This window comes from Agelaius tricolor, unplaced genomic scaffold (assembly GCF_023055355.1).
Source record: "Agelaius tricolor isolate 1412-34295 unplaced genomic scaffold, bAgeTri1.0.p SCAF_10, whole genome shotgun sequence".
In the NCBI taxonomy this organism is placed as follows: Eukaryota; Metazoa; Chordata; class Aves; order Passeriformes; family Icteridae; genus Agelaius; species Agelaius tricolor.
The window spans coordinates 22,058,009-22,070,740 of NW_027269270.1; the positions used below are offsets into that span (position 1 = coordinate 22,058,009).

The 12,732-nt window shown below is 45.4% G+C and overlaps 1 protein-coding gene across 9 annotated transcripts in view; it reads left to right on the forward strand.

Annotated features, from left to right (window-relative positions):
• Positions 1 to 304: 304 nt before the first annotated feature.
• BIN1 (bridging integrator 1) overlaps positions 305 to 12,732 on the forward strand; it is a 90,563-nt gene continuing 78,135 nt past the window's right edge. For 2 of the 9 annotated variants that reach the window (XM_071435211.1, XM_071435212.1), the window contains exon 1: positions 308 to 516. In XM_071435211.1, the coding sequence (XP_071291312.1) occupies positions 433 to 516 (84 nt within the window). In that variant the 5' untranslated portion in view covers positions 308 to 432. Of the gene's footprint in view, positions 517 to 12,732 lie in introns of all 9 variants that reach the window. The other 7 variants (XM_071435214.1, XM_071435218.1, XM_071435215.1 and 4 more) reach the window with 7 other exon arrangements.

The following is a 12,732-nucleotide window of genomic DNA, read 5'->3' on the forward strand; positions in this document are numbered from 1 at the left end:
AAATTTCCCTTTGTGCTTGTGAATATCCAGGAGTAATCTGGAAAGTACCTTTGTCCTATGAATTTGGACAATCAGAGATAACAATTAGTGGCACAAGTCTCTTAAAACAAGAGTGGCGTTTTGCCGCGGGATGAAAGACGGCAGCAAACTCATCCCACCACCTAAGACGAATGCCTTGCGGTGTTCCCCGGACTTTCCCACCCTGCTGGCTTCCTCTGGGACGGGCAGCGGCGAGGACCTGGAGGAGGCAGGGTGGGGGAAATCCGTCCCAAACCTGCCCCCGTGCCTGTCCCTGTAAGGCAGCGCTGTCCCTTTAAAAGGCGGCGGGCGGGCGGCGGCGGCGGTGACGGCCGGGGCCATCGCCTGCCCGCCGGGTTTTCCCCCCCTTCCTGCCGGTCCGTCGCTCGCAGCCCGTTAAAAGGAGCAGGCAAGATGGCCGAGCTGGGCAGCAAGGGGGTCACGGCCGGGAAAATCGCTAGCAACGTGCAGAAGAAGCTGACCCGGGCGCAGGAGAAGGTAGCGGGGAAGGGGGGCATCCCCGGGATGCGGGGCTGGGCGCGGGCACCGGGGATGACAGCCCTGCCCGGAGCAGGGATGGGTCTGGCAGTGGGTGCCTGCGGGGGGGTGGCAGCTGCCTTCCCTGCCTGCGGAGCCGGGGCCCCCGTGCATCCCGGGGATGCCGGGTGTCCCCGCTGGAGCGCTGCGGGCTCGCCGGAAACATGGCATCGGCTCCGGCCGGCTGCAGGAGCGCCGCACGCTCGGCTTGGATCCGCGGATGCTTTTTGTTTCACCAGGAGGAGACCTTTGCTTGTGGCTTTTCGGGTGTGCTTTATGCAGCGTTTTACGAGAGCGGCTCTGTGCTTTGCCATAGCGCTAAATGCGTAACCTCAAAGATGGGGAGGGAAAGGAGACGGACATTCGCTCCTTATCTTCACCAGCATCGCGCGATAGTCGCTGCTCGCTGTGCTGACCTTGAGCTCCTCGTTTTGGAATGGTGGTCCAGCCGTACGGCCTCTAAAGATTGTGCCGATCTGCTGAGAAGGGGGGGGATTTTTGAATCCCGGGAGCCCTTTCGCTGCTCTCCGCCCACCCCTGTGCCGGCAGAAGGTGCCAGGAATATGCAATGGATACTTTTCCTGTTCATCTCTCTGGCATGCTGCATCTGATGCCAGCTGCCTGCTCTGGGGAGGGATTATCGGGCGTTTTACGCAGGGACATTGATCAGCTGCTTTTATTGCGGGCACGCTCGTCTTGGTTTTCAGTGGTTTGCTGTGAGATGACATTGACTGAATAAGGACTGGTGCATCTTTGAGGGAGGGCGGGCGAGCAGATCTGCCCACTGCTGCTCGTGTTCCCTGGGAGTTATCTTTAGCAGCTAGATTTAATCTAGGAGGGCTGGGATTAAATGCAGTGCTGGCCTGAGCCTTGTACCAATCTCTGACACTGCTCAAAAACGCTGCTGGGTGAGAATGGCAGCCCAAACCACTTTTATTTAATGTTGCCCATGCTGCATCCACTACTTTTAGCTCGCTTGCTGAGACGAGGAGCATCCCTTGAACTTGTCTGACTGCTTGTAAAATTCCCCAATGACTGCCAGATCCAGTATGGAGCTGCAGCAGCAAGGTCCTGTCTTCACTCTGTACACAAGAGTGAACACGGCCACATCTGTGGTTTTCTTTATACCACTGCTGTTCCAGAGGGGACAGGACAGGGAATCTGGTCCACCTTGAACTCATCACAGATGCTAAACTTCACTCTGTGTTAGCCACCAGATGGCAACCATATTTGTAGTTAACATTAGGGTAGGTGGTAGAGCTTCTGGGCCTGCTGATGGAGTTTTATATTTAGTGGTGCAGCTTGGAACCAAGCGTGTCCTGCCAAGCCCTGCCCTCTCTCTTATCAAACGCACACAGGTTCTTTTCCTAAGCAGGATTTTCCACAAATTTCTGTCAGCTGTTGATCTAGCTCACTTCCTTGCTCACTCCCTGGTGGTGTTTGGGGACTAGGAATGACAATAAAAATCGAGAGTTAGCTGGGTATTGCAGGTGATTTGCACGATCTGAAAGCAGTTGTTTGTCTCTTTGGGAAGAGAAAAGCACGGCTTGTTTTGCTCTAAGGAGAAAAGGAAAACAAGCCCAAAGCACTTGCTAACACAAATTTTAGACCCTTCAGCCGTTGTTACCCTGATGCAAACAGCACAATTTAAAACTCTGGGCTCTCAAAAAAAGAAAAAAAATGGCATTGCTTGCTTCATCATCTGACTTGCCTCTTCACACTGCTGCAGGATTCTATGTAACAATTCTTCTTTTGTGAAGCATTCAGTGTTTTACCCATGAAGGACAGGTTTTTCACTGAGGAATATATGTCAGTCTTAACTTTCAGGTTGTGAGGAGAGATGCAGCTGAATATGAAGTGATGTGGAAGCACCAGTGGTTATGACACTCTACACTTGTGGTATTTAGTTATAAACTGAGATACTGTGTTTAGCAGGAAGGGTGAACCGTGGGTCAGGAGATAAGGACCAGGTGTTAAATAATTTAAAAAAACAGCACAAGTGTGCAGAGGTGGATCTGCTAACAGCTTAAATATGCGTTAGATTTTTTTGTGAATATATTTTGGCTAGGGTCAAACTTTTCCTTTTTGAGACTTAAACAAGCGGACTGTTCCTTTTCCATATTGTATTTTCATTTGAATCAAGGATAAAAAAGTTCTTCCCTTGAGAATATCTCCTTCTTAACTTGAGCCCTGAGGCTTTGACCTCAGCAGTTTTCTTCCTGGTGAATTTCAGCCTTGTGCTAAGCAAAGAATGATGTCTTTTTGTTCAGTGCAGAATTCACATTGAAACACTGTACACATCCTTTTTTCCCCTTCTGAGATGCCTATTATGTAAACTATGTAAGATATTCCTTCAGAAGTGCTATTTGTTTTGAGCCTTTCAGTAAAACTGTCGGCTATTTTTGGAAGGCACTCGAGCAATCCCACAGGAAATATACGATGGAATGGTCGACTGTGCTTTTTACAAAGGGGATGGACACCCATTTAACCTCCAACTCTACTCAGAGGTAGCCTCAAGTACAATACTGGGCAATAATTTGCCAATTGTCCAGTGAAATGTATCAAATAAGTTGATGCTGCTATCAAGAGGAACACACCTTGCAGAAGGAACTCATGCAACTGTTTCTAACTCATATCACCTTTTTCAACTAATTAGGATATTTGGACTGGAAGTCACAATCTATTCCTCCTAAATTTAGCTGAAGGATTTTCAGACTGAGATGTTGAGCTCTAGACTTTTCATAATTCTAAACTTCTTAAATATGAGTAAAAATGTAATGCCCCCACTGTCATGGTGTCTTAGAGGGAGCCTGGTGTTTGCAGCTCTTTTAAACTCTTCCAGTGAGGCTGTGAAGTTTTTTTTTATTCTTTATGTCTGTAATCCGTTATCTTGGTTAAAGTTTGTGTTTTATTTTAACACTTCTGAAAATTTAAAAAATCTCCCCAGTTTCCATAATTCCCATTTTCCTCTAATAATGTCCTGTTTCTGGATGTGTCTACCTGCACGTGCATGTTTCTGTTTTCAACAAATTCAAACAGCATCTTGATGACTCGATGCCATCCTGGGGTGAGGGTAACTCTGTGTGGTTCCCGCAGGGAGCTGAGCTCAAGGAGCAAAGAGTTGGGTTTAGTATCTTGGCTGGCAGTGTCCTTGTCACAGCATCAGGCTCTTTGCTTTCCTTCTGCATGTTAGGTGGAGGTTCAGTGTGGAAAGCTGTATTGGCTTATGGGCACCAACTGTTGATTTAAGTTGCATACAGGTTAATAACTTTGTCTGAGGAGATGAACTGTAAAGTTGACATCAGAAAAAAAGATTTTTTTTTTCCCCCTTGGGAGCTTTTTTTGGTCTGGAGAGTAGAAAGGAATGAGCTTATTTTTACTTAGACTTAGTGTGGGAAGTTCTTATCCTATAGTAGTGTTGGTCTCTCACTCTCTCTTTGTTACAAAGCTGGGCAAAATGAGGAGTCTGTGTTCTGTGACATGAACAGACTGTCGTGTTTTGTCATGGGTATCTTCTGACGTACCAACAAACCAAGGCATCCCCTTTTCTCCCTCTCCATCCCTAACCAAAGGGGAAGGCTTTGTTTTCCACATGGGACCTGCTAAAGCTTAGTTTGGAAATCCAAACTCCCTCGTGTTAGGGGGTCACATTTAGGTCGCAGACTGTGGTTTATAGTCACAGACTCTGGCTTGCCTGTTGCCATGAAATGTCACTTTGTTTTCCTGTTCTTGGCTTTGTTAATTCCACCGATGTTTGCCCACATGTGTTTGAAGGTTTCCCGGTTAAACCATCCGTCAGAGCAAAGTTCTGCTCGCCTCTGGCTGCACAGTCCAAGGAGCCTGGGCTGCAGTCTTGGTCTCACAGGTTGTGGTTTGGGTGGAACTGGCTTTGCAGGAGGCATGGTTTGCATTTTGAGTTTGCCCTGATAAGACAGTTTTTGTCCTTCTAAGTCAAGCTCCAATAGGTGGGGCATTGCAGGAGGAAGCACTTGGAACAAAATTTCAGCCCTTTTGAGGCAGGTGAGAGTCCATACTAATGAGCAGTACCCAAGAACCTTAAAGCAAATTTAAATACAGCTGTTACTGGGATTGACCTGTCAGAGGCTCCCTGCTCTGTAGAAACTCTACAGGTGGGCAGGGAGTCTTTCTATATAAATGGTAGATGCAGAAATCTCTCTTACTGAGAAGTAGTAATCCATCTACCTACTTGAGAGAAATTCCTTATTGGTTTTCCTTCGGGGTCCTTCTGTCTCTGCAAAGCTTCTATGGTTTTTTCTTGCCTTTGTATAGGGTAGGATGGGTTGGTGGCAGTCTGCCGTGTTATGCCAGTGAAGAACAAATAGCCTGAAGAGCTACAAGTATTCTTTGCCTACTGATCTGGCAGGAAAATTGATGTTTTGTTTTTTTTCTGAGGGACTCCCCAGATGACAAAGACGGGGCTTTTTACCTTGTTAGCTTGCTTTTTTAAGAGTGCAGGGCTTAGGGGATGGGTAGAGTCTCAAAGGTACTTTATGCCTAAAGGTTGCTGGAAAACAGGCACTGGATACAGCAGGAAGATCTGAATTAATGCCCCTAATGTTCAGATGATTCCAGTGTGAGCTCAGACTGTATTACTGGTATCAGATAATCTGCATGGTACAGGGAGGAGGTGAAATAGGAAACCAGGCTCCACATGTCTCGTTGCCCATGGAATGGTTTGACTGGCAGTGCACTTACAGTGCTGTGCTGAAGGTGCCCTTCTGTCTGGCTATTGGCAACAGATTTCTTATGTGAAGCAGAATCTCATGGATGGATGAATTTTTTGATTGGAAAAGGCCCAACCCTATTCCTTGTCATTTTATCTTCCCTGTAAGTTCTAGTCTTGCAAACAGTCCTCTTCAGTGCAGTTCTTGTGAGATCAGGTTAATGAAGCCGGATCTGGAAGATCTCTTTTCTCTGTGGACTTTTAAAGAGGCTCTAGGCTGTGCAGAGTGTTTCAGACCTCATCTCTCTGGGGGTGACATCAAAGCTTGTCTGGCCTCTACCTCCATCCTGCATGCTCTTAGGCAAGGTTTGTATTTCCAGGCACAGATGTTTGTTTTCTTTCCAACATCATGATTGTTCTTTGCACGTGGCTGTAGCCAAGCCATTGGGGAAAGCTGGGTTCAGCATCTAACTGGACTAGGGCCTTTAGAAATAACACAAGTTTTCCTTTGTTCATGACTCTTTAGACAGAGACACAAGACCCTATTGCTTGGGATCAAATGTATAATAAAGCTCTGGTCCTAGAAACATTTGGGATGACAAGAGGGTCCCTTAGGTTAACAGGCATTAGAGTGGCTGTGTTTTTCTGCTGTTGCCATGGTGACCAGACACCTGAGCTGCCCCTGGTGTGAGTTCTGCAACTTTGCAAGGATCATCTTACAGCCCTGGCTGCCTACCTGTGCACAGAGGGGTCAGCCTGTCTTCCCAGAAGCTCTGTGCTGGCACCCTGACATGATCACAAAGCCAGACTCGGTTTGCCAAGCAGAGCAGGCAGGTCTGTCACCCTGAGCTGGCCACAGCTCAGCCCCTACCTGGGCTGGCCCATTCAGGGTGTGCAGACCAGCAGCTTCTAATGGGGTAAGACTGTACTAATGCTGACCAAGAGACTGCATTCTCTACCAGAGCAATGAGATGGGAACAAACATTAAATATAAATAAAGCCTCCTTGGAGCACTGCTGGCAGGTAGAATTGTGCAAAAAGGCCCATTCTGACTTCAGGCTGTTTCAGCCTTCTCTTGAGGGACTGTTGTTTATTTGGGTTTCTCCAGCAACTACAATATTGAATGTGTGAGTGCCACCAAACCTGTGCCATTCTGGCATCCCTTCTACTGAGCTAAAAGGGGACATCTCTCACAGGAAGGGGTTGGGAGAGGGAAGAAAGTAATTTCCATTTTCTTGCTAGTTAAAATCAATTCTAAATATGCTTTTAGTTGAGTACCTAATACTGTCAGAACAGGAGAGGGGAACCCCTGCAAATTTGCCTGAGCTATTGGCAGTGGCACAGGGGATGAATAAATCTTGTCAGGTGTCTTCTCAGCAGGTGCATCCAAGTGGCTGGTGGCCCTCAGACTGTTCAGGTTTCCCTGGGCACTTTCCTAGCCTCTGAAGCCATTTGATCTTCATACAGCTGGCAAGTACTGCAGGGTAGGTCCTGTGTCACATTCCTGGAGAAAAACTTGAAATGTATTTATTAACAGAAAATAGGATTGATGAGGTTTTTTTTTTTTTTGTTTTGGTGATATTTTCGTCATGCCAACTTGCTTGCATAGTTTTGTTTCTTTGCTGCTACTCAGAAAGTACCTCTCTTTAGATTTGTAGATTTATGATGTGAAGGAACAGAAGGGAATAGAAATTCTTCAACCTGCTGAAGTTGGACAGTTGTTTAATTTAGTTTTTTTTTTTTCCCCTGGGTTTCCCCTTTGTTATGGGGAGCCTGCATTCAGGAAAGGTTTGCCAGAGCAGGGAGTTGCATTTTGTGATGAACTTGGGACCCAGAGCTTGGGGCATTCACAGATGTAGACAGAGGTCTCACAGAGTCACTATAAAGCAGCTTTATGAAATGAGAAATAGGTTTTGTGTTTGCTCAGATCTCTGCTAGTACACATGTGCAGCACAGAATTTTCTACTGTTTAGGCTGGGTTGGAGTGAGCTTTACTCAGACCTGTGGCTGGGGGATTGAAATGCTGACTCTCAGAAACTTCAACAGAAGTGCTGCTGGGAGAGTCCTGAAAGCCAGACAGTGTTGCCTTTCTTTCTGTCCCATTCTTTACAAGAAAGAAGAAGTCTGGGTGGCCGTGTGTTCTTAATATAGGCTGCCAGGCAGGATGGAGAGTGCGAACTTCACCAATAAGGAGAAAGCAGTGCTTAACAGCAACTAATCCCTCTGTGAAAACCATGGGCTATATTTAATCTCTTGATAGGCAGGAGTGCTGCCCTCTCTGCAGTTTCGGAAAAAAGCTGGTAACCTGTTCTGAAGTTCCTTTTTTTTTTTTTTTTTTTTGGTGCTTCTGTATTGATTGTATTTGGTTTGTTTATTTTAAATAGGTTTGGAACTTTCTGTTAAACTTTAAGAGCCACATTAGTTTCTCAGTTGTTTCAAAGTTAGCTCTTCAGGAGGGAGATTAGAGGTTGATACAGCTGAAGTGCAAACATTTTTCACTGTGCAATTGCTAATACTCTGCTTTGGAACTGTATTAGAGCTGAATGCTTGTTTGCCAGCAGGGATGGAAAGGGAACTTACTTCAATGGTGCAGAAACTACAGTATTTGAAAACACAGCTAAAAGTGTTTACACTTTAGGTTTTGGGTTTTTTTTTTCCTTTGTACTACTTGGCTTGATTGCACATTTTATCAGGCCAGGAACAATAATGTGTGACTTAACCAACTCAGAACTGAGTTGCATGGTATTTGCAGAGTGAAACAGCAGTTCTTCCCATTGGATTTACTTGGAATGGTGCTAGCAACAGATGCAAACTTATACCAAGGAGTTATAGAGACTGACATTTGAAGAAAATGTAGATCTCTGCATCTTTTTATTTAACAGATATGCTGGTCTTGTAGCTCTCTAGCACCCTTGTAGGTGAAATTAACCATTCTGTAAATTGTTGTAACTACTTAAGTCTTGATCCTGCCAGCTCTGTGAGTCTTGAGTGTGGAAGGACCAATCTTATTTCCTTATTCCTGCTTCTACAGTCATTGTGGGGAAAAAATGGGCAAAACCTTGAGGGGAAAAAACGAGAGTGCTTTAAAAATTGCAGGAAATTCCTTTCCTGGAATTTGAATGTTCAGCTCATTAATTTTGAATTTTCAGGCAGTAAAGTGTTGTGTTGGAGAGCTACTGTCTTTCCCCACTGTGGGTGCAATGTGACCCCTTGGTCCAAATGTTGAGTCTGACACATGAGGCACAAAAGGCTCAAGGAGAGTGTAAAATCATTCAGATGGAGAAACACACTTGGGTTCTGATTGAAACACTCCTTAAGGTACAGCTTCCTCAGCAGAGGAGTGAAGTGGCTATTCTTCAGTGTATTGAACTGACCTCTGCAGTAGAGGGATAGTAGGGATTTTTTTTTTGTCTGTTTAGACTGAGCAGCCATTGTGAAAGGCCAAGCTTAATTGTGTGTTAATAAGCTTGAGCTATTAAAAGGATGTACTTGCTCTGATAATGTTTCCTACATCATGCAGGCAGTCAGTATGATTATTTGTTAGTATCTGCAGTGTGATTGCATTATGTATTGCCAAAAAAGGCCATTCCCTATTCTGAAGCAATTCCAATGTAAATATTGGACAGTCTCAGTTAATAAAGACGATTCTGGTTTGTTTCAGTAAAAGTGTATTCCAAAAGACATAAAAGGGTTTTCAGATATTTTTGCAGAAGTTTATTATGAATTGTTTTGTAGGCAAAGGTTCAGGATTGTTTTTGAATAGTAACATTTTTGTGAAAGTAGCTGAAGAAAGTGGAAAAAGAGATTGTCTTTCTTTGGAGAGGAAGAACAGTTTTTGTGCAGGGCTGGGACAGTAGGGTTTGTTCACCTGATCGTGGTGGGAGTCAGAATGTCAGAGGGATGACATGATCCATCAATCACAGAGCTCTGGAATGGTGTGCTGCACCCAGTTGCTCATGGTCTGGGACTTCTCTGTGAATGGATGTCAGAGTCAGTTGCCAGACTAGAGCTTTTTGCCAAGCTGGAGGCTTTTGCTCTCCTTATTCTGTGACCCTTGGTGGCCATAAATAATTCAGGGAGGAAGTGTGCGTTATCAGGGCTGGATGCCCTTACTGTGAGGCTGTGGATGGAGTAGGTTAAAAGAGCTGCTTTGTCATGCTGGATGAAGGTGACTTGGAGCTGGGGTGTTTTAGCTGGAATGTCTCCTGAGCTGGCAGTCCCAAGTCTCCAGCTGAGGCCTTCATTTTTGAGGAGGCTCTTTGGGGAGCACTTTGTGGTGATTTTCCTCTCCAAAACCAGCGTGGCCCAGATTCTTAACAAGTGCTCTGGCAAAGAAGCTGATGGACTTAACACTCATTCACAGCCAGAGAACTTGCCTTATCAAGCCTGGCTCTCTAATTTACTGTTCCTTGCCCTTCAGCTCTGCTGAAGAAAAAGCAAAGGTGCAAAGGAGAAGAGCTGTTCAAAAGCTGCTAGGGAAGAACCAAGAGCTGATCATCTGTTGATCCATATGTTCCCACTTTGATGGGACAAACCACATTCTGTAGCTCAGCCTGGCCCTGGAGGGCACTGTTCCTGACTCCCCCATGGCTGATCCCTTGCACCTATCACCTTCCAGCTCAGGGAATTGCAATGGCTGATCCAGATGCCCATGTCTTTTCTGTGCCCCATTCTGTGTGCCATGTGTTCCCAATCTGTCCTGCACTTGAGAAACTCTCACTGTTGTTCAGCAAGGTGGTTGTGAACCTGTGAAGGAGCTGTACTGGCCTCTAAGGGCTCTGCATCCAGCCTGTCCCTTCTGGAGTCCCCCTCTGGCATTGTTTTGCCTTGTAAGAGCTCTTTGGCCCCCTCCCTCCTAGCATGCACCTGCTCCTCTATCTCTTTCTCCACTTCAGTCATGGCCTCAAATGCCTTTTATGTTTTCCTGATTTGGTTGCTTCATTCTGCATCAGAGCCTGTGTAAAAATAAAAATACTTCATGCAAAAGTATCAGCATTTAAAATGAGTGTTGCAGAGGAGGAGGCAGAGGAATTGAGAAGGGGAATTTGTGCAAACAACACTATTTATACTATCTATTCCTCTTGCTAGTGTTACTGTTGGCTATAGATAGGGTTTAATTAAGCTATGTTAAATGCCTACCCAAGTAATAGATGTTGATGTTGCTGAAGTCCTGTTGCCTGGAATGTCACATTGATGCCAGCTGAATTAAATGATGCCATTTGGCTTTATTAACTATAGAGTTAGGATGTAGTGGCTATCTAGCTCCACAGTTGTGCCACTTTTTTTGGCCTCTCTTTGGTGTCTGTTTAAGGCTGGGCAGAGAGAAGGGAGGGTGGAAATTTACCTGCTTTCTTGAGACTGAAATTTCCTCCTCCTTTATTTTCAGGGTATTGATAAATACATATTCTCTCCAGTTTCTGCTTTGTTGAATAGCATGAACTCAGGAATGCAGTGTTTTTAGCTGCCTGCTTTGAATAAGAGCAAACCAAGTAGAAAAAATTGCCCCCAAAGTTAAGAATGAGGCCTACAACAGCATATGGTGAGGATGGCCAGCACACCCAGCAGCTGAGGGGGCAGTGGTCTGTCTTTGGGACAGTGATAGTGATGGTAGGGTGGTACCTGTGTCAGTTTGTGCACCCCAGGCGTGACAGACTGAGGCTGACCCTGACAGAGCTGTGTCTCCTGGTGGAGCTGTGTTTTCAGCACCTCAGGAACTGGGCCATTGGATTAAGGTGTCAAGATTAAAGCATTCAAAGTCTGAAAACTCTGGCTTAAGCTCTTAATATTCTTAGTCTCCCACATCTCTTGAGGCAGGTGCCTGCTTCTGGCATTGGGTTTGTTCTGGTGGGAGAAGTGACCACTTCTGGATAGTTATCTTGCTGCCCTGTCTTCTGCTGCTGGAGCACTTTCTTTGTGTCTCCATCTGCCTGCCATAGATAAAGTCTTGCCTTTACAGACTGAAGTTTAACCTGACCCAGCTACTCCTGCTGGGGCAGCTGTTTCACATCACTCTGAAACCACCTCTGCCACTGAGGCTGCACCTTTTCCTCCTCTGTTCTGCATTCTGCTGCTCCATTATCAACCCTCTGGTTGTGCTGCTTAGCCTGGTTTTCTTTCAAATCTCTCCTCTCATAGGTAGATTTGATGGCAAGTTCTGGATGAGGGACTAGAGGGCAGGAAAAAGTGTGGGAACAGGGGAAAAGACAAGCAGACCACGGGGCAGTGGGATGGTGCCTGAGCTTTGCCTCTGTCCCAGCTCAGCTCAACTAGACCTGTGCTAGCACTCAACTTCTTAATTTTATGTTCTCTTTAGCTTATGTTTTGACTCTCTGAAACCCCTGACTGAAGGCTATAAAATAGATGAAGAAAAAATTGGAAATGGAGTTTAAATCACATTTGCCCAGATTTGTTTTTATTCTCAAAAGCTTGGGTGGTGAAAAAGCAGGACATTTTCATGTCCTTAAAGATAAATTGGGGGGGGGGAGGGGTGTGTGTGTGTGAAGAGTAAAGGATATAAGAGGGACATACCTTTGTTTTCTTTTTAACTGTTAAAATCTGTAAAGAACAGGAGAAGATAAATAAAACCCAATACTTTTTTTCCTCATAAGCTTTTGTTTAGCAAGGCAAGCTTGTTCACTTATAGAAGGGAGAAAAAAAACTCCACTAAATAACACAGTGAGTTAGACCTGCAGGGAACATGACAATCAGCCAAATGTTTGGAGATGGATGGGGGGTGGGAACATAGATATATTTAAGAAAGAAAAAAGGACGAAATAATTCTTTTTTTCGGTTTGTTATATAATGTTGGTTATAACTGAGAACCAACCCTTGAATTCATGCTAGAGTATGAACACAGTGCTTGGGCTGTACCTGAAGGGCAGGCATAATGCAAAATGACCTAAAGAAATGAGAGAGAGAGAGAGGAGTAACAAGATAAATCAACGAATGTAGGAGGAGCCTTGGTAAGGAATCTGCTTTTGAAGGTGCTTGGGTGGCCTCGGGCTAGGCAGACACTGAACTGCACTGCAAGTGTGTGAGTGTAGCACAGTGAGAGCGCAGAGACCAAGCATCCTGCCAGGGAGACAGGGAGCTGCTTTTCCATGCTGTCTGTCACAGCCCCGCTCCTGCTGGAGCATCACTTAATTTAGACTTGACTGACAAATGGAGCTAAACTGCAAAAACTGTGGGTGAAGAGGGAGGGAGAAAATACCTAAAATGTTGAACATAGTGAAGAGACTAAAATCTTCATGTAAAAAAATCCTGGTATGTCAGGGTTTGTGTCAGTACTCGATGCACGCCAGGGTCCCCAGCCAGTTCACCATCTCGAGGCTTGTCTTGTTCCTAAATGCCCTCTGTGGGAGAGGAGATGCTTGGTTTGAGCCTGGGGTTATGTAGGTAAAAGAACCTTTCATCTTAACTGATTGGCCATTGCAGAGAGTGCTTGCAAAACATCCGGAGAGCCAGGGGTTTATTTGTATCTTTCTGTAAACATG